The 18,481-nt window shown below is 45.0% G+C and overlaps 1 protein-coding gene across 2 annotated transcripts in view; it reads left to right on the top strand.

The window, feature by feature from the left end:
- The first annotated feature begins 514 nt into the window (after positions 1-514).
- The window catches only part of syt3 (synaptotagmin III), a 28,732-nt gene continuing 10,765 nt past the window's right edge, over positions 515-18,481 (top strand). For both annotated transcript variants that reach the window (XM_041957000.1, XM_041956999.1), the window contains exons 1-6: positions 515-662; positions 5,503-5,867; positions 7,174-7,583; positions 11,896-12,291; positions 13,914-14,022; positions 14,646-14,822. In XM_041957000.1, coding sequence (XP_041812934.1) covers positions 7,433-7,583; positions 11,896-12,291; positions 13,914-14,022; positions 14,646-14,822 — 833 coding nt within the window. In that variant the 5' untranslated portion in view covers positions 515-662; positions 5,503-5,867; positions 7,174-7,432. The remainder of the gene's footprint in view (positions 663-5,502; positions 5,868-7,173; positions 7,584-11,895; positions 12,292-13,913; positions 14,023-14,645; positions 14,823-18,481) is intronic.

Below are 18,481 nucleotides of genomic sequence, written 5' to 3'. Positions count from 1 at the left end.
ACCAAACAAGATCCCGGGCCCTTCTAACCCACCCATGTACCCTCCAGGCTGAGAGTGGCCATTACCCTCCACCACCTCCACCCAACCCTTTCTCATGGGCTCCCACTGGCACACACAAGCACACCAGCGCGCACACACCACCTCTCCCTCTCTGGCATCTCTACACGCCCCACATACATCAGTATGTCTTTAGCACTGGACGGGCTGTACAGGCAGAGAGAGCAGAGACACAGTATTAGTATTCAGAGCACAGGGAGGAAAAAATGAGAGGGAGCGAGCGAGCAAGCCAGTGAGAAAGAGAGAGAGAGGGAGAGAGAGGGAGGGAGGGGATAGTGAAATAGAGAGGAGGAAAAAACACAAGGAGGGGGGAAAAATATAAGAGAGGAATACAGGAAACGGGAGGGAAAAGAGGGGAGGGCAGAGATATCATATTGTTCATTTCTCCCTCTCAGTCTGCCATCCCGGTTGCGGGGCTTATTGCTCGGTGCGTCTTGGAGAGAAGAGAGAGGAAGAGCGAGCGAGAGGAGGAGGAGGAGGAGGTGGACAGAGCGAGAGAGGGGCGGAATGCCCCTTTACAAGCGTCGCATCTGACTAAAACAGCGGAGGAGCTCGTAAATCGGAAATTGGAGCGAGAGGGAGACACTGGTTTCTGCAGCGCCAAGGTAGGAAGATATTCCCTTTGTCGCTCCTGCAGCCAGCATGCATTCGGCTGTACGAAATCTGCGAGGTGTGTGTTATTCGCATCATATCGCCTTTGATCCTGTATCCCGCACCGGGCTCTGCTGAATATGCCCTAAATCTCCCACCATGTGTCTGTTTTCCATTAATATTTAATGTATATTATTTGTGCACCACCCTGGCTCTTCCATATTGCATTCAGCCAGTAGAAGGTGTGTGTTTCGAGCACATACAGTGGGATGCATGTTGTGTGGAGGCAGTCTGCACACGCTATGTAGGATGTACTATCCTATGTAACAGAGAACAGGCTCCTATCTGGATTACAAGTGTATCAACGGCAGCTAGCCACACTGGTGATCATGATTTAACTTTTTTTTTTTTTCACGCAAACGCTATTAGACGTAAGACGAACAGACAGCGGGGTGCGCGCACGAGCACGCAGAAAACACAGAGAAGACAGGTTGACGTGCGTAAGACGTGCGTAATCCCCCCTCCACCCACACCCCCTCTACCCCACCCACTACCCCCACCCCAGTCCACCCCCCCACCCCTTACCATCAAAGGCACAGTTGCTCTGGCTTCCCACCACAGAGCACCACATTTATGCAAATGAGCAAAAAAAACCCCAACCACTGAGACACACTGACTCACCGACTCTGACATAGAGGTAGGTGAAAAATGAAGTGAGGGCGGCCGTCTCTGTGTGTGTGTGTGTGTGTGTGTGTGTGTGTGATTACACTCCCTGTCTGTAAATAGGTCCCACTCTGCAGCTCCACTGGCTGCGCAAGAGACAGGAAGAGCAACACCAATATCCCAGGGTCCCCGGCTGGCCACTTGCTCTTCCTATTTCCTGTCCCCATGTTATAGATAATTTAGACACTCGCAGCTTCAACGGGCCCAGACTGGTGGAAAGCTGTGAGAGCCTGAACAGCAACCTTTGATATGTGTGAATGTGGGCTAGAAATAGGTGGAGATAAAAGGAGACAGTGTCTGCCTGGATGTGTTTGATTGCATGTTTATAGAGATATATGGTCTTAAGCAGATATTAAGGCCCAATCTCTCCCACCTCGTGTTATTTATTTGCTGAAAGGGTGTCCAGGAGCTATTATAGGACAGGCTAAATTGGAACAACCTCGAGGCTGAGGCTCAGCAAAGCTATTACCTCTAGTCAATAGACATTAATATCCCCACGTTCAATCTTGGCCTCGTACGGTGCCGTCTCTGTCCCGGCAAAACACAGTACCGCTCTACGGGAGTAACCAAAAAGATGTGTTGTAGTAGCCCTATCTGTTTACCCCTGTGCATCAATCTGTCACGGCCGAATGAGCAGAGAGGAGCGATGATAGCATTGTCTCAGGCAGACATCGCTGTGGCCTCAAAAGGAAGTGATGCAAAACAAAAAGGAGGCTATGCCGGCTCCGGTGGAGAGAGGTCATGACCTCCATGAATCAGGGATAGTCCTGACGAATGGCAGATGATCTAAGGGTACATAAGTACATCGATTTGAGATGGTACACAACACGATACGGCCCAGCAGGGTACAGCAGAGCAGACAGCATCAAAGTGTGGAACAGAGAGGAGCAGGTCACAGGGCCAAGTCGCCACTCTGTGGAGCACAGCTCGACGGTTTTTACAGGAAATCCTGTTCGCGCGAGCATTTCCATTACAGCGCAGAACCGGGGAAGTGTGAAACTCGCTTAAACACTTAAGCAAATTTGCAGACTTTAAACAATAAACAACAACAAAAGCATTCAGAGCAAGGATGTGAGGTTCAATTAAAGATGACTTCCAGGTGCAGACGCAAACAAAAGAAAGAGCGTGGCAGTGGATAAAAGCAGGTTCAGTGAGATCTGAGTGAAACATCCTATTAGGTATATCCAATGGATTAGTCTCCTTTGTCTACAGAAGCATTATGTTATCACACAAAAAAGGGTCTGACTGTTCTCAGTTCAATTTCCCAATTATGAATGTGTTCAGTTTCTCCCCATAAAAATAGTTAAACAGTAATTCCTATTAGCCGAGCTTAATATAGACAGAGGAAGTGAATAAGGGGAGACTGAAGGAGGTTTTTATGAAAAGTGAATAAGGATATGATCTTAAACCTGCCTGATTGTTAGGCAAACTCTAAATTTAAACTCAGACGAACCTCAAGGTAATACTACTACTACTGTTTCCACTGCTACAGCTAATCATATTGATCCAGCTGCCTCCGAACTGGAAAAGCTAAAATTGCAGCGGCCGCGCATTTGACATATTTTATTCCGCACAAAGACAAATAAATAATTTGACCAGAAAATGGAAAGCCAAATGATGATATGGGGCTGCAACAGATCACAGGTTTTTTGTGGTAAGCGTCTGAATGTCTTCTGCTTCTCATTCAGCAGACAGCAGTGTTTCAAATGCCTTATCACTGTAATTCCCAAACCCAGCTGAGGTGTGTGATTCATCCCTCAGAGACAGATTTCACACACAGATTTCAGTCGCACTCTCTAACATGATCCTTGTTACTAAAAAACCTCCCCCCCTGGGTTTTATCAAATTCACATTCGCCCCGCTCGAGGTTTTTTTGTTTGTTTGTAGCTGTTTTCTGTGGAATTTCTGAGCAACGGAGAAAACCGCTGGAATTCTTGTATGAGGGGTGCTGGGCCAAAAAATAAGAAATCCAATACAACTGCTCAAAAAACGGGTGAGGGAGTGCATTCAATATTAGATAAATATTTACGCCCCAGCAATAAGAAATGGGAGCGCCGTGTCCGGTTGTTTTTTCCCCTCGCATTTCGTGCATCCTCGCTCTAATTTCTATTGGATTTTTTTTTTCGCAGCTCCCCGCGCACCTGAGGGCGCCTCCAAATCTGTCCTTTCTGTGCAAATGCAAGAATGATCCCTTCATTATAAGGGGATACAAACATAAACGCCTCATCTGCTTCATCGCCTATAAGCTAGATTGAGGATGTAACGGCTGGACTGAGCCATTAAAAATGAGAAGTTTAGCTCTTATCCGTGGTGATTAACAGGAGGGGCCCGCCAGGGGCTCGGTGGCTCGGTCAAGGACGACTGTGGAGGGTTGAAGTCGCCTCCTCTTCCTCACTGATAGACCCTTGACTCTGGGTTTATGTCTGTTGATGCTTACTACAAGGTGTCTGGCCTTTCCCCCCTGGATTTAGCTCATGATCTGATAGGCCAGCTTTTCCCTCCAGTTCCCATCTTCTCTCTGTCGTGTGATTGGACAGAACCTCCGCACACTTGCTCCGTAGCGTGATTAGACTGTGACCTTGCACGCCGTCTTGTGTCCTCTACCCAATCGGACTGTGACCTTACTGGTCGACTGGTCTGTGCTGTGGTGTATTCGTTCCTGGGAGTATTGATCCCAGGCAGAGCAGCAGTCAATGGAGCGTCTGTGGGAGGTTTACTGTTGCTCTGTACACTACAGTGGGAACGTGCGTTCCTGGGCATGGCGCTATCAGAGCGGAATGATTCGTCAACATGTTTCTGAGGGCATATTTATCTGTGAATAACTAGTCTCTGTAAATATTTTGCTTGTAGTAAATTGCATCCCCAAACCCTTGATTACCATTGTTGCTGTGTCACCCTCGCCGCCAGCTTCCTATATTTTTTTTCTGCCCTTCTCTGCTCCAGTTTTTTCCTCCCTCTTTATCTGTCTCGCCACCAATTTAATGTCAGCATCTCTTTTATCCCTCTCTCTCTCTCCCCCCGTCTCCCGCTTCCTCTGTCTCTTGCCACACAATCGTTCTTTCTGTCTGTCTGCCTCTTCCATTTCTTCTTCGCCTCTCCCTCCCTCATGATGCTCTCGCTGGCATTTGAGGTGGCCAGTTTTGTGCCAGACAGCCATTCCTCAGATTGAGATATCCTGGGTTTTAAAGTCACTCAGACAGATTTACTATCTTAATGGGAGAGAGTGGCGGGGGGCACGAGGAGGGCTGGTGTAGGATGTTTGGTTTGGATGGCGTTTTGATTCGTTAATTTCGGATTCCTTTCGACAATAGGCTGAGCTGAGATGGACAGATAAATAGACTGTGCGTTATCCGAGTTTCCCTTAGACTGACAGAGTATCCTAATGTGACAATCAGCTTCTCAAAAGAGACAGAGACAGAGGGCGAACAAGAAAGGAGAAATGTGTTTCTGTTTCGGATCTTGTTTGGAGTGAAATATGTCTTTCCCTAATGCAGTGATTGATTGATGGTTGGGAGACAGATGGACACATAAGGAGCACTTTGCTAGGGAGGTGCCACTCAATACGCAAAGACTGACGTTGACATTTTACAGAACAACATACATCAAATGATCAATAGTCCTTCCTCTGTCCGACGAAGCACCTTGCTTGAGAAATAGGCCCGCTGCCTCAGCTCGGTGGAAAAGTGAGCCGACCCCTCACCAGGAACACTGTTTTACCAGTGATTTATTTTCCAACCGCACCACAGCGTCTACAAGATTTTAAGCAAAACAATTCAATACCGTTTTTTGTTGGGTTTTTTTGCAGTGGATCTGTATTATTAGACACAACTTTGCATACATTCTCCCCAGTCTGAGTCCCCGGAGACGCACAGACTGTGAGAAACTGGAGGTTGGGCATTGACCTGCTTTTATTTAGACAGAATGAGTTCAAAAATAAAGACCGAATGCTAAGGAAGTCTAGTTTCTCTTGGATGAAAGGACAAGGAGCGCACACATAAGGCAGTCAGACTTAATACATCTAATTATACCTCTATCTGATGTTTTAGGAGATTTTGTAGTCCTCCAAACCTTGCTGTGGTTTTTCACTCTGTTGCCGTCTCTTCGCCTTATTGATTTCAATTTGCTTTTCAGGTCATGCTGGAGAGCTTCAAAAGAGTCTCCAAGAATCTGACGGCGACTTCCGATCCATGCCGATGTGTTGGAGGGGCAGCGGACGCAGATGTATCCCACCGTTTACTGCCGGAGCTAGATGACTAAGAGCTCAACTCTGTTTCCAGCTTACAGTGAAGACAAAAAGCCACTTGTCTGTAGGCTCCCGTTTCTGGTCTTGGAAACATTAGGAAAATAACAAGCTAAAGGTCATGCATGCACTGCAGGCATAATTCTGCATTCCTCAGCCAAATCTATTTGTAAAGAAAATTTTACATGTAGAGTGTCTCCGCTCGGGCTTGCAAATTCAACATGGCCGAGAACACCGAGCGTCAAGTTCAATAAAGGTAAAATACACAAAGCATGACTTTATGACATTATTAAAGCTAATGAAGTGCTTTAATTTGGATTTTTTCTTCAGTACAACAGAGCTGTATAGCAAAAATGTGGAGCTAAGTCTGCAATAGCTGGTGGTTCTTCTAGGAAATAGATTAAATATATTGAATTGTTTGAACTTAACCCTTCATTACAAATGATTACAAAGAAACAAGTACTCATTCACTTCACTCTCACATTGTTTGCATATTTGTGTTTTAGGGACTCAAAACTTGAGAGCTCATAATTATCTAAATTACTCTGTAATTGCAGTAAGGAGTTTTGCTGTGGAATTTCTCGTGAAGTTTCATTGGTCAATTTTACACACCAAAGTCCTCAGTGGAAACACCAGCAGATCTTTGACAGCAGGGCCCCTGTAATTTAATATGCGCCCTGTTGAGCGAGCACTGCAGCAGCTGGCATTATTCCGAGTAAAAACATAAACATGTAAGTAGAAGAAATTGAAACTTGTGCATTTACTATTTGGTGTGTCCATTCAAACATCTTTGAAATTTAAAATGTGCTACCTTGTAATTAAAAACTAGGTTCATTTTATAGTATATTTAAACTTGCATCAAGTCATACTTTCGATATTTACATGGAAGTGGCTTTTAGCTGCTTTTTCATTTAATTCAGTTTAATTCAAAATACTTAATTCATACTTCAAGGCACAAAGACCCTACCAGTTAACTAATTGCTATGGTCCTCTGACCGCTCAATGATACTGTAGTGATTTTATTTGGCCATGAGCCTCTGCTGCGAGCCCTTTACTGTACAGGCAAATGGAAATTCATTTGTGGTCCTGAAAGCACTGAAAATGTTTATGTAATGTAATGTTTGAAAAATGCAACAGCAACGTGTCCTGACAGAAATTGCGGCCTGTTCAGAGACGATAACACACAGACTGGAATTATTTTCCACCAAACGTAAGAAAATGTGACATCAGCGACAGTACGGCCTGTGGCTCGTGGTAGCAGCAGGAGTGTTTTCACAGTGTGGGTCAACCTTTAATGTACATTTTTGTCAAACCTGCCGCACTTTAGACCAACTTTTCTCACTCCTTGCATGATGCCAGTTGCTGAGTACCACTCTTCATAGTGTATGCTAAAGCGTTATTATATGGCACCGGAGCCAATGATGTATCAGGGACACGCTGATGGTTTTGGCATCAGTTTTCTCACTTAATGGTTAAGGTGACCAATCTGCCAAAAACTTGATTTGTACACTTTTATGTCCTTAGACTCACGTTGCCAGTTTTTCTTCCTTTATCTCTTCCAGGGAAAGTGAGAGGGGTGGGTGTCGCTCAGTCATACATGGGCACATCAGTCTGGGCTCTGTGATCCAGACCAAGACACCCTGAAGAGCCCCTCCTGTCCTGCCCCCTCTGCTTCATCGGCCTCCTCTTTCTCAGTCCACACCTTGTGAAAGGTGGACGGGCCGACACTCTGCTTTCCTGAGCGCCGTCCGATAGGTGAGGGCGGCGAGGGCTGCGCTGTCATTGGCTGACTGCTGGTGAGAGTGCGATGCGGATTGGAGGATGTCGGGGGACTGGGATGAAGACCTGTGTAAGAAGGCGCTGGTGTTGGTGGAGGAGCTGTGCTTCAACTCCCCGAGAGGCTACAGCCAGAGTGAACGCTGCCAGGAGTTCAGCTACCTGCTGAGAGGTCGCAACAGACAGCTGGACACAGGTAACTGACACACCTGGAGCTTTACATGAATCTTTTGATAATAATTGCATTTGTCAAGATTTTTCAAAGTATGAAGGAAGCTTTTCCCCTCTTTATAGGATTCAACAGCTTATAACAAGACTAAGAGTCTACAGCCATATTAGCGGCTCTGTCAGCGCTAATTTCAGCATGCTAACATGCTCACAGTGACTAACATGCTGATGTTAAGCAGGTTTAATATCTGCCAGCCTCACCACGTTAGTTTAGTGTGTTAGCATGCTAACATTAGCTAATTAGCAGTAAGCACAATGTATATCAAGATTCAAGATTTCAAGATTTCTTTACTGTCATTGAGCATGACATGTCAGTGAAATTTGCATTGCAACCCCCATGTTAGAAACAAGATAATAAGAAAGATAAGAAAGATTATAAAATAAGATTAGGTTACTAGAATAAAATAAACCAACATGCAGTAAAAATATTCCTAAATGCAATAAAAATATACCAGAAATGAAAATATACTAAGACAATAAAAATATACTAAACAATAAACAATAAAAATATACCAGTACAATGTACCAACAGCAGCTGAAATATACTAAAATGTGTATAAACAATAAAATAGACCAATGAAATGTAAAGTAGAAATAAAACCTGGTGATGGGGCTACCTGAATAGTACCACCAAAGTGATTACACTTCATCCTGAGGGGAGCATGAATGTCTGTACAAAGTTTAATGCCAATCCCACTGATAGCCATAGCAACAACATCATCCACAGAGCCATGTGACTAACATGACTAAAACCCACAGTGAAAACTTTCCTCATTCTGCCTTAAAGCAATACTTCACCTTCAGGGCACCCTCTGGACTCAAAGACCCGCCCTCATGTAGATTTGAATGGTCCCTTGCACACGTCAATACTTGGCTGTGGTCAGTTTGATTCATGTCAGTTCAAATATTCTCCAACGATAACAAGCTTTTACGGTGAAAAAACGTGTTCAAACATCCGCAGAAACTTCTCAAACATCTCCTGCAGGATAAACCGCTCCATCTGCTCTCATACTCAGTATCTCCCATCATTAAAAACCGCTACAATCGGCTTAGATTTCCAATTTAACGCATCCAAGTAGACCACAGCTGCTGTACTCTGTGAAGCAGGAAACTACCAACTTAACAGACACCTTTCAAGCCTACAGGGGGGGAGCCTTTGATGAAGAGATTTGGTGAATTGCTTTAAGGAACTGATCACTCGCTCAAAAGGAATTCATTGAATTTTTAGTATCCCATTATGGTGTGAATCAGGCTTTTACACCCTGACGAGAACAAAAAACTAGATAGACATCTGATGCTTAAAATATGACGTGTTTTGTCATGAAAGTGGTAACAGTCAGACTATTGACTCTCAAAGCCTCAGCAGAAGATTTTCAGCATTGCCTTGTCACATCGCAGACACATACACCAACACGTTAGACTAGAAGGCGAGTGTTCGGAGCGGTGCTCGTGTTTAAAGGTAGTTAGAGTTACTGCGCGCTCACGACAACAAACCATGAAATATTCATCTGCAAGATTGAAATGCTCCAGTACACGTCCATCCCGTTTCTTTCATGAGCCCCAAAAGAGTCTCAGCAAAATTCTGCAATTGTTCCCATAGAATTACAAACGCACATACTGCGTGTATTTCTTTTACCGAACTGAGTAGGTGCATGGTGCTGCACGGTGGAGCGTATTGTGTGCAGAGTATTGTGTGTGGGTTCTCATTGAAGCATTTGGAAGTGCAATGCGCTGTTATGCAGATTAGCGTGGATATCTGTGGCTCAGTGTAGATTAGCCTGGATTGGCTGCATGTTGCCTCTGGAGATTTGGATGGCTCTGCGAAGAAATGTCAGGCCATGGTTTTAGGCGTTGGCCCCCTCGCTTACCAGCTGTGATTTTTCGGTGTTTGCTGACGGAAGTCTCGGAGCCCTCTGAGGGCCGCAACCGCCGAAAGCTGTCAGCGAATGGCTTGTGTAAGCAGCGGAGATGTGTTTGATGTGGAGCAGCGCGCGGGTCCCGGTGGGCTTGCATCAGTCGCTGATTGACAAGGAGTCTCAGTCCCTCTTCGTGGTGCACTTCAGAGGCCTCCCACCTACCCACCTACCTGCCCGCTGACTTGCTTTTTATGCTTTGCGGATTAGTGTTGGATCTTTGGCAGGATTAGTCCTCGGGAAGGTACAGCGACTGCCCTAAAGAGAGACAAATGGAGGAGAGTGGTTTGGCCCCCGACAATCCCGGCACACGTTTGATCACAGCCGTGTCTTATCAGTGCACCCTGATCTGCCAACCACACACAACCTACTCCTCTGCCTCCTCGCTTTGTTTTTCCCTTTCCAGATCAATACATTAACCTTTCCCATCCTTAAACCCCTCCCCTCTTTAGGCTTCGCTCTAAATCATTGTCAGCTTGTTTTTTCTCCATCTCTCCGTTCGTCGCTCTCTCTACTATCAGCTCTTTAGTTTCTACTCTTTCACACGTGATGTGGTAGTTGCATCGACTGTATCAGCCTTCCTCCTCCTCCTCCTCCTCCTCCTCTGAGGAAATGAAAAGGGGAATAAACCCAGTCAGCTTATATGTCTGTTTCAACATGTGCATCGATCTGTTTTCTTTCCTGACGACCTGACGATTCTGTCTTCACTCCATTCCCCTTCATCACTACTGTCCTTTCTTTTTTGATGTTTTCCACCTCGCCCTACCTTCCTTTGCCCTCTTTTCCTCTCCTCCCGCTCCATCACTCTGCCCTCCTCCCGTCTCCTGATTTCCATCGTCATGCTCTCTCTCGCCTTGCTTTCTCTTATTTTCTCTCCCTCTGCTTGTTCTTCGTTTCCCACCCCGTCGTGTTCTCCACTGAGACAGATCAATGTCCCCTCGCCCATCCCCCACCTCCGCGGCCCCCCAATCATATCTTTTGAACAAGTGCTGATTAATGACATACACAGACTGATGAATAATTCACCATAGAGGGAGCGAGGAAGGAGAGGCAGAGGAGGGGAGGGCGGAGAGAAGGTAGGGGTGACGAACAAAGAGACAGCCGCTGAGGAGAGGAATAAAGTCAAAGCGTGCAGAGGCAGACAGCATGGGAAAAGAAATGACAGCGAGGAATGAGGGGTGTTTGAGGGGATTATATAGAGGAGAAAGAGAAAGAGAAAGAGGAGGAGGGCGGGTGGAGACAGCAGGCGAACCGAATTCCAGAAGATGTACCCCAGGGCTGGAGGATTGGCTGCTGTTGTCTTGTTCTACTCATTTGCTCTCAGTCTTGTTGTCAGCCTGTTCCAGATAAAATTTCATTCTCTTTTGTGTGATTTAACAGTGTTTATGTCTTTGTCATGCCCATAAAGACACCCTGAATTGAAGTAAATTGAAGGAAAACAGGGTTAAATAAAAGGAGGATCTGGTGGGGGCTTCAGGAAACGTTTTCCTCTTGTGTAAAACTCTACACGAAGGTGATGATTGGCCTGCCCGCAGACAGGAAGCACTGTTAATCGGTTGCCCTCTGGTCTGGATGGAGCCCAAGATGGCGAGAGGCAAATACTCCAGTTAGATGCTGCAAGGTGGGGAAGTGTACACGCTTAGCGAAATCTGCACACTGTATCGTAATGAGTCTTCTCGGTCTACTTACAGACCATGAATATTAATGTTCAGGGCTCTGGGCCTATAGTTCACTTTGGGCTCTGATTGGTCCTTTTGTCAAGACAGTCATCAGACCCAAAACATGCTATTTATAAGGAGACTTCAAATGGCTCAGGATAATTATAAATATTCATTGTATATTTAGTCTATTTATCTATAAATATTCATGGGATATTTATAGGGCATTCACAAATTTATGAATTCGTCTTGAATTTACGTATCATAGGCTCCGACACGTGCAGCTGTGCACCTCTGAACCGCGAACGGGACTACATAAGCTGGCTTGCTCTGGAGCGGATGCCGACCCTCTCCCCTCCCCGCTCGCTTTGACAGAGGCTGTTGCCGGAGCTGTCCGGCAGTCTGGTGCTGAAACTGCGCTTTTCTTTTATTCTCTATGCTTTTTCATTCGGATGAGTCATACTCCACCCTCCCCAACACCCACATCCTCTGTCCCCCCATACCCACACACACCCACCCACCCCTCAGACACAGTCCTTGAGCCCTCACAGATTAAAAAGCTAATAGCCATGAGGAAATGCTGGATGACATTGCATAGAGACATCACTGTGGGTGCTGGTGCGTTTTTTTTAAACTGTTGGATCTTCTGTTTTTCCTCCTGTCTTTACTTCTCCACCCCCGGTCCACGTCTTCCTCTGGTCCCCCGTAGAGATCTCTGTCAGTCTGCTGTCGGTCATCGTGACATTCTGTGGCATCGTCCTCCTCTCCGTCTCCCTCTTTGTCTCCTGGAAGCTCTGCTGGCTGCCATGGCGGGACAAGGAGGGCGGAGGCCTGAGCCTGACATCGGGGCTGCTGCCCGGAAGCGCCGGCGTCGGAAGCCTCGGAGGCACCGGCGGGTCGTCGCTCTTACCCCCGCTGCTGCAGAGGAAGGAGGGCCACTCCTCATCCTCGCTCTACCCCTCCCTGGGCCATCAGGGCCAGCACCACCCCCATTTCTCTGACCTGGTGGGGCTGGAGAGGGGAGAGGTCGGAGGTGTGATCGGGGGACCACAAGAAACCCAGGAGCACTCGTACCTGGATATGGACTCCTACCCCAACAATGCTGGTGAGAGCTCGCAGACATCTCTTAGTCCCAGGCTGAGTAACACAACGCTCAGTCAATAACTTCTTATTTTAATATACTTAGTGAATTCAATACATTTACCTACATACAGTAAAAATAACTTGCGCTGCAACAGTGTGATGAATGCTGACCTTTATTATACATATAAATGGGTTTTCTTACGGTTCTTCTACGTTCTGGTAATATTACTTTTTCATGTTTCTGGCCGAGTCTCTTATTACACTTACTTAGTCGTACAGGAGGAAGATTTAAAGAGAGGTAGTCTGTGAGTTTGAGCCAAAGTTTCAATTACCACAAATTAAAGCTACTCAAGGCAGCTCCCCGTACAGAGGCATATAATCACCTTTTAAGATTGCTATTGCTAACATGTTAGCGCGCAGCTGCTCCAGGCGTCGTCATGTCTCTGGCCACCTGGGGAATATAACTCCCGTGTTCACTGCTGTTTCAGCTCTGTTTTGGTCTCTGCAAAGCCCTTGCCTTTCTCCTTCAGCAGCTAGTTTTATCAGAGCGTGTTTGCAGGAAACAGCTGCCTGATGCCGCTGAATACAAGGCTGACGAGAGCAGTGAAACCGAACCAAACAGCAAATGTGCCAGGAAACAAAAACAATGAGCTCAAAAAGCTCGCTAGAGCTGCCGACTTGGCTCATCGTTCTGTGTGGGTTCGTCACTGCAAGCGGCGCTTTTACATCGAGCAGAGTCATTTGATTTAATCTTCTAATATAGAGAATACATGCACGAGTTAGAGCTGCAAGTGTTTGTCGATTGAGACCAAATGCATGCATGTTGATTTTCAATTTATCATTTTAAGTCATTTTTCAAGAAAAAATGCCAACATTTGACAGTTCCAGCTTCTCAAATCGGAGAATTGGCTGCTTTTCTTTGTCTTACATGGTGGTAAATTTAATACTTTGTGGTTTTAGGAGTGCTGCTCAGACATAACAAGGCATTTGATAATGTCATCTTCAGCTCTAGAATTTGCTATTTTTAACTTGCTTTCAACAGCATTTTCACTGTTTTCCACACAGTTTATAATAAAGATAATAAAGATATTTGTTAGTTGCAGCCTTGACACAAATACACATAAATTATTGATGAGCATATTTTTAGGAGAGTATTTTCCAGAAAGTGTGTGATGTTAAGCTCAACAGGAACCCAAATAAGCAGCAATCAGAACGATTTTCACAATAAGATGTTCTCCACTGATGTCAGCGAGTATTTCAGGCCTGATTTGATGAAACAGCTCAGGGAACAGCTATGAGTTTTAATTCTGGTGTTGTGTTTATGCTGGCTGTCAACACTGGTGCAGGTTGTTTATCATTCTTCAGAGTTAAGTGTTTGCTGCCTTTATTGCTCTACCTCCTTGTTGTTTATGCCTTTCATGCTGGCTCATGTTCTGCTATTGTAAATATGTCTTCTCACTCCTTCCCTCCTCTCTGCTGTTAAATCACTCTCTGTTCAATCAATGCGATACAATCAATGCGGTCAATGATGCCGACCCTGCATTACAAAAAAGAAACAACAACATTGCTCTCAGCCACTGTGACGAACCAGGCCACAATAGTGACTCATCAAGGATTGTTTTGTCCTTTTTCTCACGCTGTCAGGAACTCTGAAGCTGAGTCAGACGTCTCCAGATGTCCCCAACTCAGAGGTTGGAGCCCAGCCCCATAAAGACCTGCCCAACGCTCACTCCCAGCAGCAGGTCACCTCACGGTCAGCACCGAGTTTATGACTGTTCTTTACATGTAGTGCTGGATAGAGACAGGAGTGAACCTTAAACCTCCAGCGAGTGAGCATCAAAGGAAAATCAATTGAAAAACAGGATTGAAACTTTAAAAAAAAAGGGTTTTACCCAATTAGAAAATGTTGGCCATGTTGGGTGCACGATATTGGCTTTGATTGTTCTCATCGTTAATGAAGGCCGTAAAAGCGAATCATCTCCATGTTAGATTTAACTCTAAGCACACCTACAGATTCTACAGTTCAACAGCAGACCCACGCAAAACGTTTCGCTATTTTTAACAGGTCTTAATTTGTGCCTTTTTTGCGGTTTGTTCTCCATCATCACACAACTAGCCGTGATTTGATAACACCTACTATGATGCATGCATGTGTAAAAAAGGTGTGTAAACTCTTATGCAAATAAAAACAGTGGGTAAACTCCATTTAAATGGTTTACCCAACACTGCATCTCTGATGAAGCTGCTGAATCACGCTGTTGTATTGCATCTTTTTTTGTTTTGTTTTGTTTTTGGTGTGTGTTTGTGTAAGTGTGTGCATGTGCGCAGTGCTCTTCACTTAATATTCACCCTCCGAGCTCTTATGTGTCTGTTTAGGCCCAAGCCCATGACTCACCAGCTCTCTAGTCCTGATTTCCATGCTGAGGAGAAGGAGCAGGTAACCAGCATCGGGCAGATCAAACCGGAGCTCTACAGACCCAAGGGCGACCAGGGCGAAGGCAAACAGGGCGACACCTGCGGCAAGATCAGCTTCCTCCTGCGCTACGCCTTCAAGTGAGTTTACCTCCTCAGCGCTGTCAGAGTCCTCTTAGGTAAAAAGTGTTTGCCATTAATAAATCACTGCACCACTAATTTGAAGATATGAAGTTTAAGCCGAAACAATGAGGTTCGTCCACTTGAAAAAGGTTAGCCTGAAGATGCTGCACCAGCGTCTGTGGGGCCGCATTCACTTGCTGTCTGGAAAACTGCACTCCTCCTTTTACTACAACTTTTCTATTCCTTTCCATGTGGAGCTGGATTTACAGAACAAAACCATAGAGCGTCACCACAGGCCACCACAGAATATGAAAGCGCTTTATTAGACATCATATTGCTGTCATTGCCTGCAGAAATGTCACTGAATTTAACTTTTCAGCCATGCTGGCGGCTGTGTGAGGCTGTACACAGGCGCAGCAGTGCTTTGAGCTAAATGCTAACATGCTCAAGGTCACATTGCTAACATCCTGCTGTTTACCAGATATAATGTTTATCACGTTCACCCTTTTATTTTAGAGTTTTAGCTTTCTAGCATTTGCTAATTTGCACTAAACAGAAAGTACATCTGAAAATTACACATTTCACGGAAATGCAGTCATAGTTTTTAAGATATTTAAGTCTGGACCAAAGTGGCCAGAAAATAGATGAATAAATAAATTCTGTATTCTGTGGATTTTTAGATGGCAGCGCACGACTTAGAGAAATTAAACCCTGAGCTCTGAACATCGTTTGATAAATCCGACACTGAGCGGAAGGAGCATCGTATAGTTTCACATGTTGACGCGTCTGTTTTTGCACCACTTTGATCGTAGCGGTGGGCGTGCAGCCACTTCCAGGCGCCGGTTTGCTGAACGTCTTCATGGCACAGGGCAGAGAGAAGGTGCTTCTTGGGAAAACATCTCCAAGCGTGTTTATCCTCTTCAGCACATACGGAAAAACACAAAAAGAAAACCTTTTTCCTCTGGTCGAAAATTGAGTTTGAGGCAGCGAGCGCTGGGTTTCATGGGAAACGTGGTCCTCAGTTTGAAAAAACGCCATCTAACGTACCAGCAGCGTGAAATGAGAGAGGCTGCTAGTTTTGTCCCTGCTGTGGTTTTGCTTGTTCATGATAATCATACTGAAATATTAATGTCTAAAAACAAGAAAGTGGTACCATTAAATGAAGTGACAAAGCAGCGTCAGTGTCTTTTATGTACTCTGTGGCACAGATTGCTGTAGTTACTTTGCTCCTTTGACGATTGTTTTTTTTTTTACTTTTCTCTGCTGGAGAACTAAATGTGTAATTGGCGGACTTCATGCTGTGAGGACCGGGTGATGAGGGAGTGCATGCACTGTAAGTGACGCCGGTTGCGGATTGCGAGCGGTGTGCAGCTCGCTCACTCGGTCCGTCTACGGCTCAGCTGGCAGTCCCCCATTTCTGCCTGCTCCGACATGTAGAAACATTACAACAGGCGAAAGTGCTGATGGTCAGAAAAGAAAGGGAGTGAGAGGCCGTTTCAGTCATGAATTATATATGGTGAGCCACTTTAAACAGCAGCCCCCGTCAACACATAATAACACTGGACTGTGTTATAGCCAGAGTTACAGATACAGAGAATTAACAAGGGAGTTGGACGGCGAGGAGGTTAATGATGAAAACCAGTCACGTGTCCCTCTTTCCCCATTTATACAGTCACAAGATAATTTATGTCCCGCGGTGGCTGCCTGTCATTACAGTGGAGGGAAATTGTTTCAGCGAGACAAGTAGAAGAGGCAAGTTCATTTGCACTGCACCTTTAAACAAGACGGCAATTCAAAGTGAGTGCATGACGAGTGCACATCTGCACACATGCAGAGGTGTGTGAGCGCTGGTGCTGTGGTAAGACTTGTATGTTAATGTGTGAGACCCTGCTGTTTGGGTGTTACAGTCAGAACAACAATGTCAATCTTCCTCAGATCCTCTGGGAAAGGCATTTCTATTGACAATCCCATTAAAAGCTGACACATTTCCACTGCGGGAATAACAGCTAGCTTTCGGGCATTGTCTGCCAGGAATAAGGCTGTGAATTCCTCCCTCCGCTCAGCCGGTAATAGGTATATTCTCTGCAGCATGCCTCGTGGATTGTGTGAAAACCTTGGTTTTGGCTGGAGCTCACGTCTCGTACTGTAATAAGACACGTGAGTGCATGAAAACCTGCAGCCGTGTCTTTGCAACAAACAAGAGATGCAGGAAAATTCATGATGATTAGAGAGGTGAGGGGTTTTTTTGTACACGAGTTTCCTGCTGTTTCCAATTATTCTACATCTGAGCATTGCTGTGAATCACACTGGCTAATCACGGCGAGTCTCTGCCACCAAAATGTCTCAAAATCAAACTGGATTAAAGATCATTAGATACATATTTGAGATGGTCAGGGTTTTCTCTTTAAAATATTTATCTGGCTGAGCTGGAATTGTAATTTCCTCCGGCAAATTGCCCTGTGTACCGTCTCCCTGATTTGATGTGATTGCAGAGTGGGCATGTTTATCCGATTGCCTTAATTGGATGTGATTCAGAGGTAAACACATGTCGGGATTGGCCACGGTTGTATTGTCAACAAGCGTATCTTATTTGTGATTGGTACACATGGACAGAAGACATTATAACTGCAAGGGTCACCGCTGGCGTTTGCCTTGTTTATCCTTCCTCAGCCCCAAAGTTCACGCTGCTCTCCTACAGCAGCTAATGAAGTGCTGACACACTGGTTAACACGGGGAGACACAGTCTAACGAGGTCTGATTAAAGGCCTCCGAGCCGTCTTCATCTTCATCTGGTAATTAAATACATAATAAACGGCGCGTGAGATGTGGCCATGACTCTGGATGGAGCATTTGAATGTAAAGACGTGTCTTGTGTGTGCTCACGTGCATTTATTCCTGCAGATTTGGTGCTTTGTGATGTTTGCAATCATCAAACATTCATGCAAAAAGCACACGTGAACACTGCGATATTCTCATCATTGTTGCATTTTATTCTTGTCAGTGAAAGCAGCACGTTTAACTTGAGACACTAAAACTCCTCTTCAAGCCCAAATCTGACATGTTTTGGCCACATACGATATTAAATATTTACATGCATACAGATTTTGACTTATCGTTACAAGAGCTGAAACAATCAGTTGATTAATTGATCACAATTGTCAGAAAAATATTCAGCAACAATTTGAGAATTGAGTAATTGTTTGAGTCATTTATTAAGCAAAAATTCTCCAAAAACGAACTCGTCCCAGCTTCTCACAGTTTTTCATTTCTCTGTTTTCTGATGCTGTTAGAAAAACAGCACAGGACATCTGAAGATTTCACCTTGGGCTCAATCACACTGTGATGGGCATTTTTTTTATTATTTACTTAGATTTCCAGGTAAAGATGAATCGCAAATGAAAATAACTGTGAGCTACAGCCAGAGATCACTACTGACACTGAAAAATAGGTCATGGGTACTGCACAGGTCATAAACAGAACTGAACTGAACAGCATCCATCCAGAAATGAAGTCGCTGCCTAATAACTGTCCCTGTATTTAAAACACCTGTCAGTCAATACAGCCAAACTTGGATTCCAGTGCTTTGCTTTATATAAATAAGGATAAGAACAAGAAAACAGATTATTTGTGTTCTACATTGGACTTTTTACTGCAGGACATTTTGCTGTCATGTAAAG

This window comes from Chelmon rostratus, chromosome 17 (genome assembly GCF_017976325.1).
Source record: "Chelmon rostratus isolate fCheRos1 chromosome 17, fCheRos1.pri, whole genome shotgun sequence".
NCBI lineage: Eukaryota > Metazoa > Chordata > Actinopteri > Chaetodontiformes > Chaetodontidae > Chelmon > Chelmon rostratus.
Note: the sequence above shows the minus strand (reverse complement) of the source record. Positions and strands in the feature narration are given on the sequence as shown.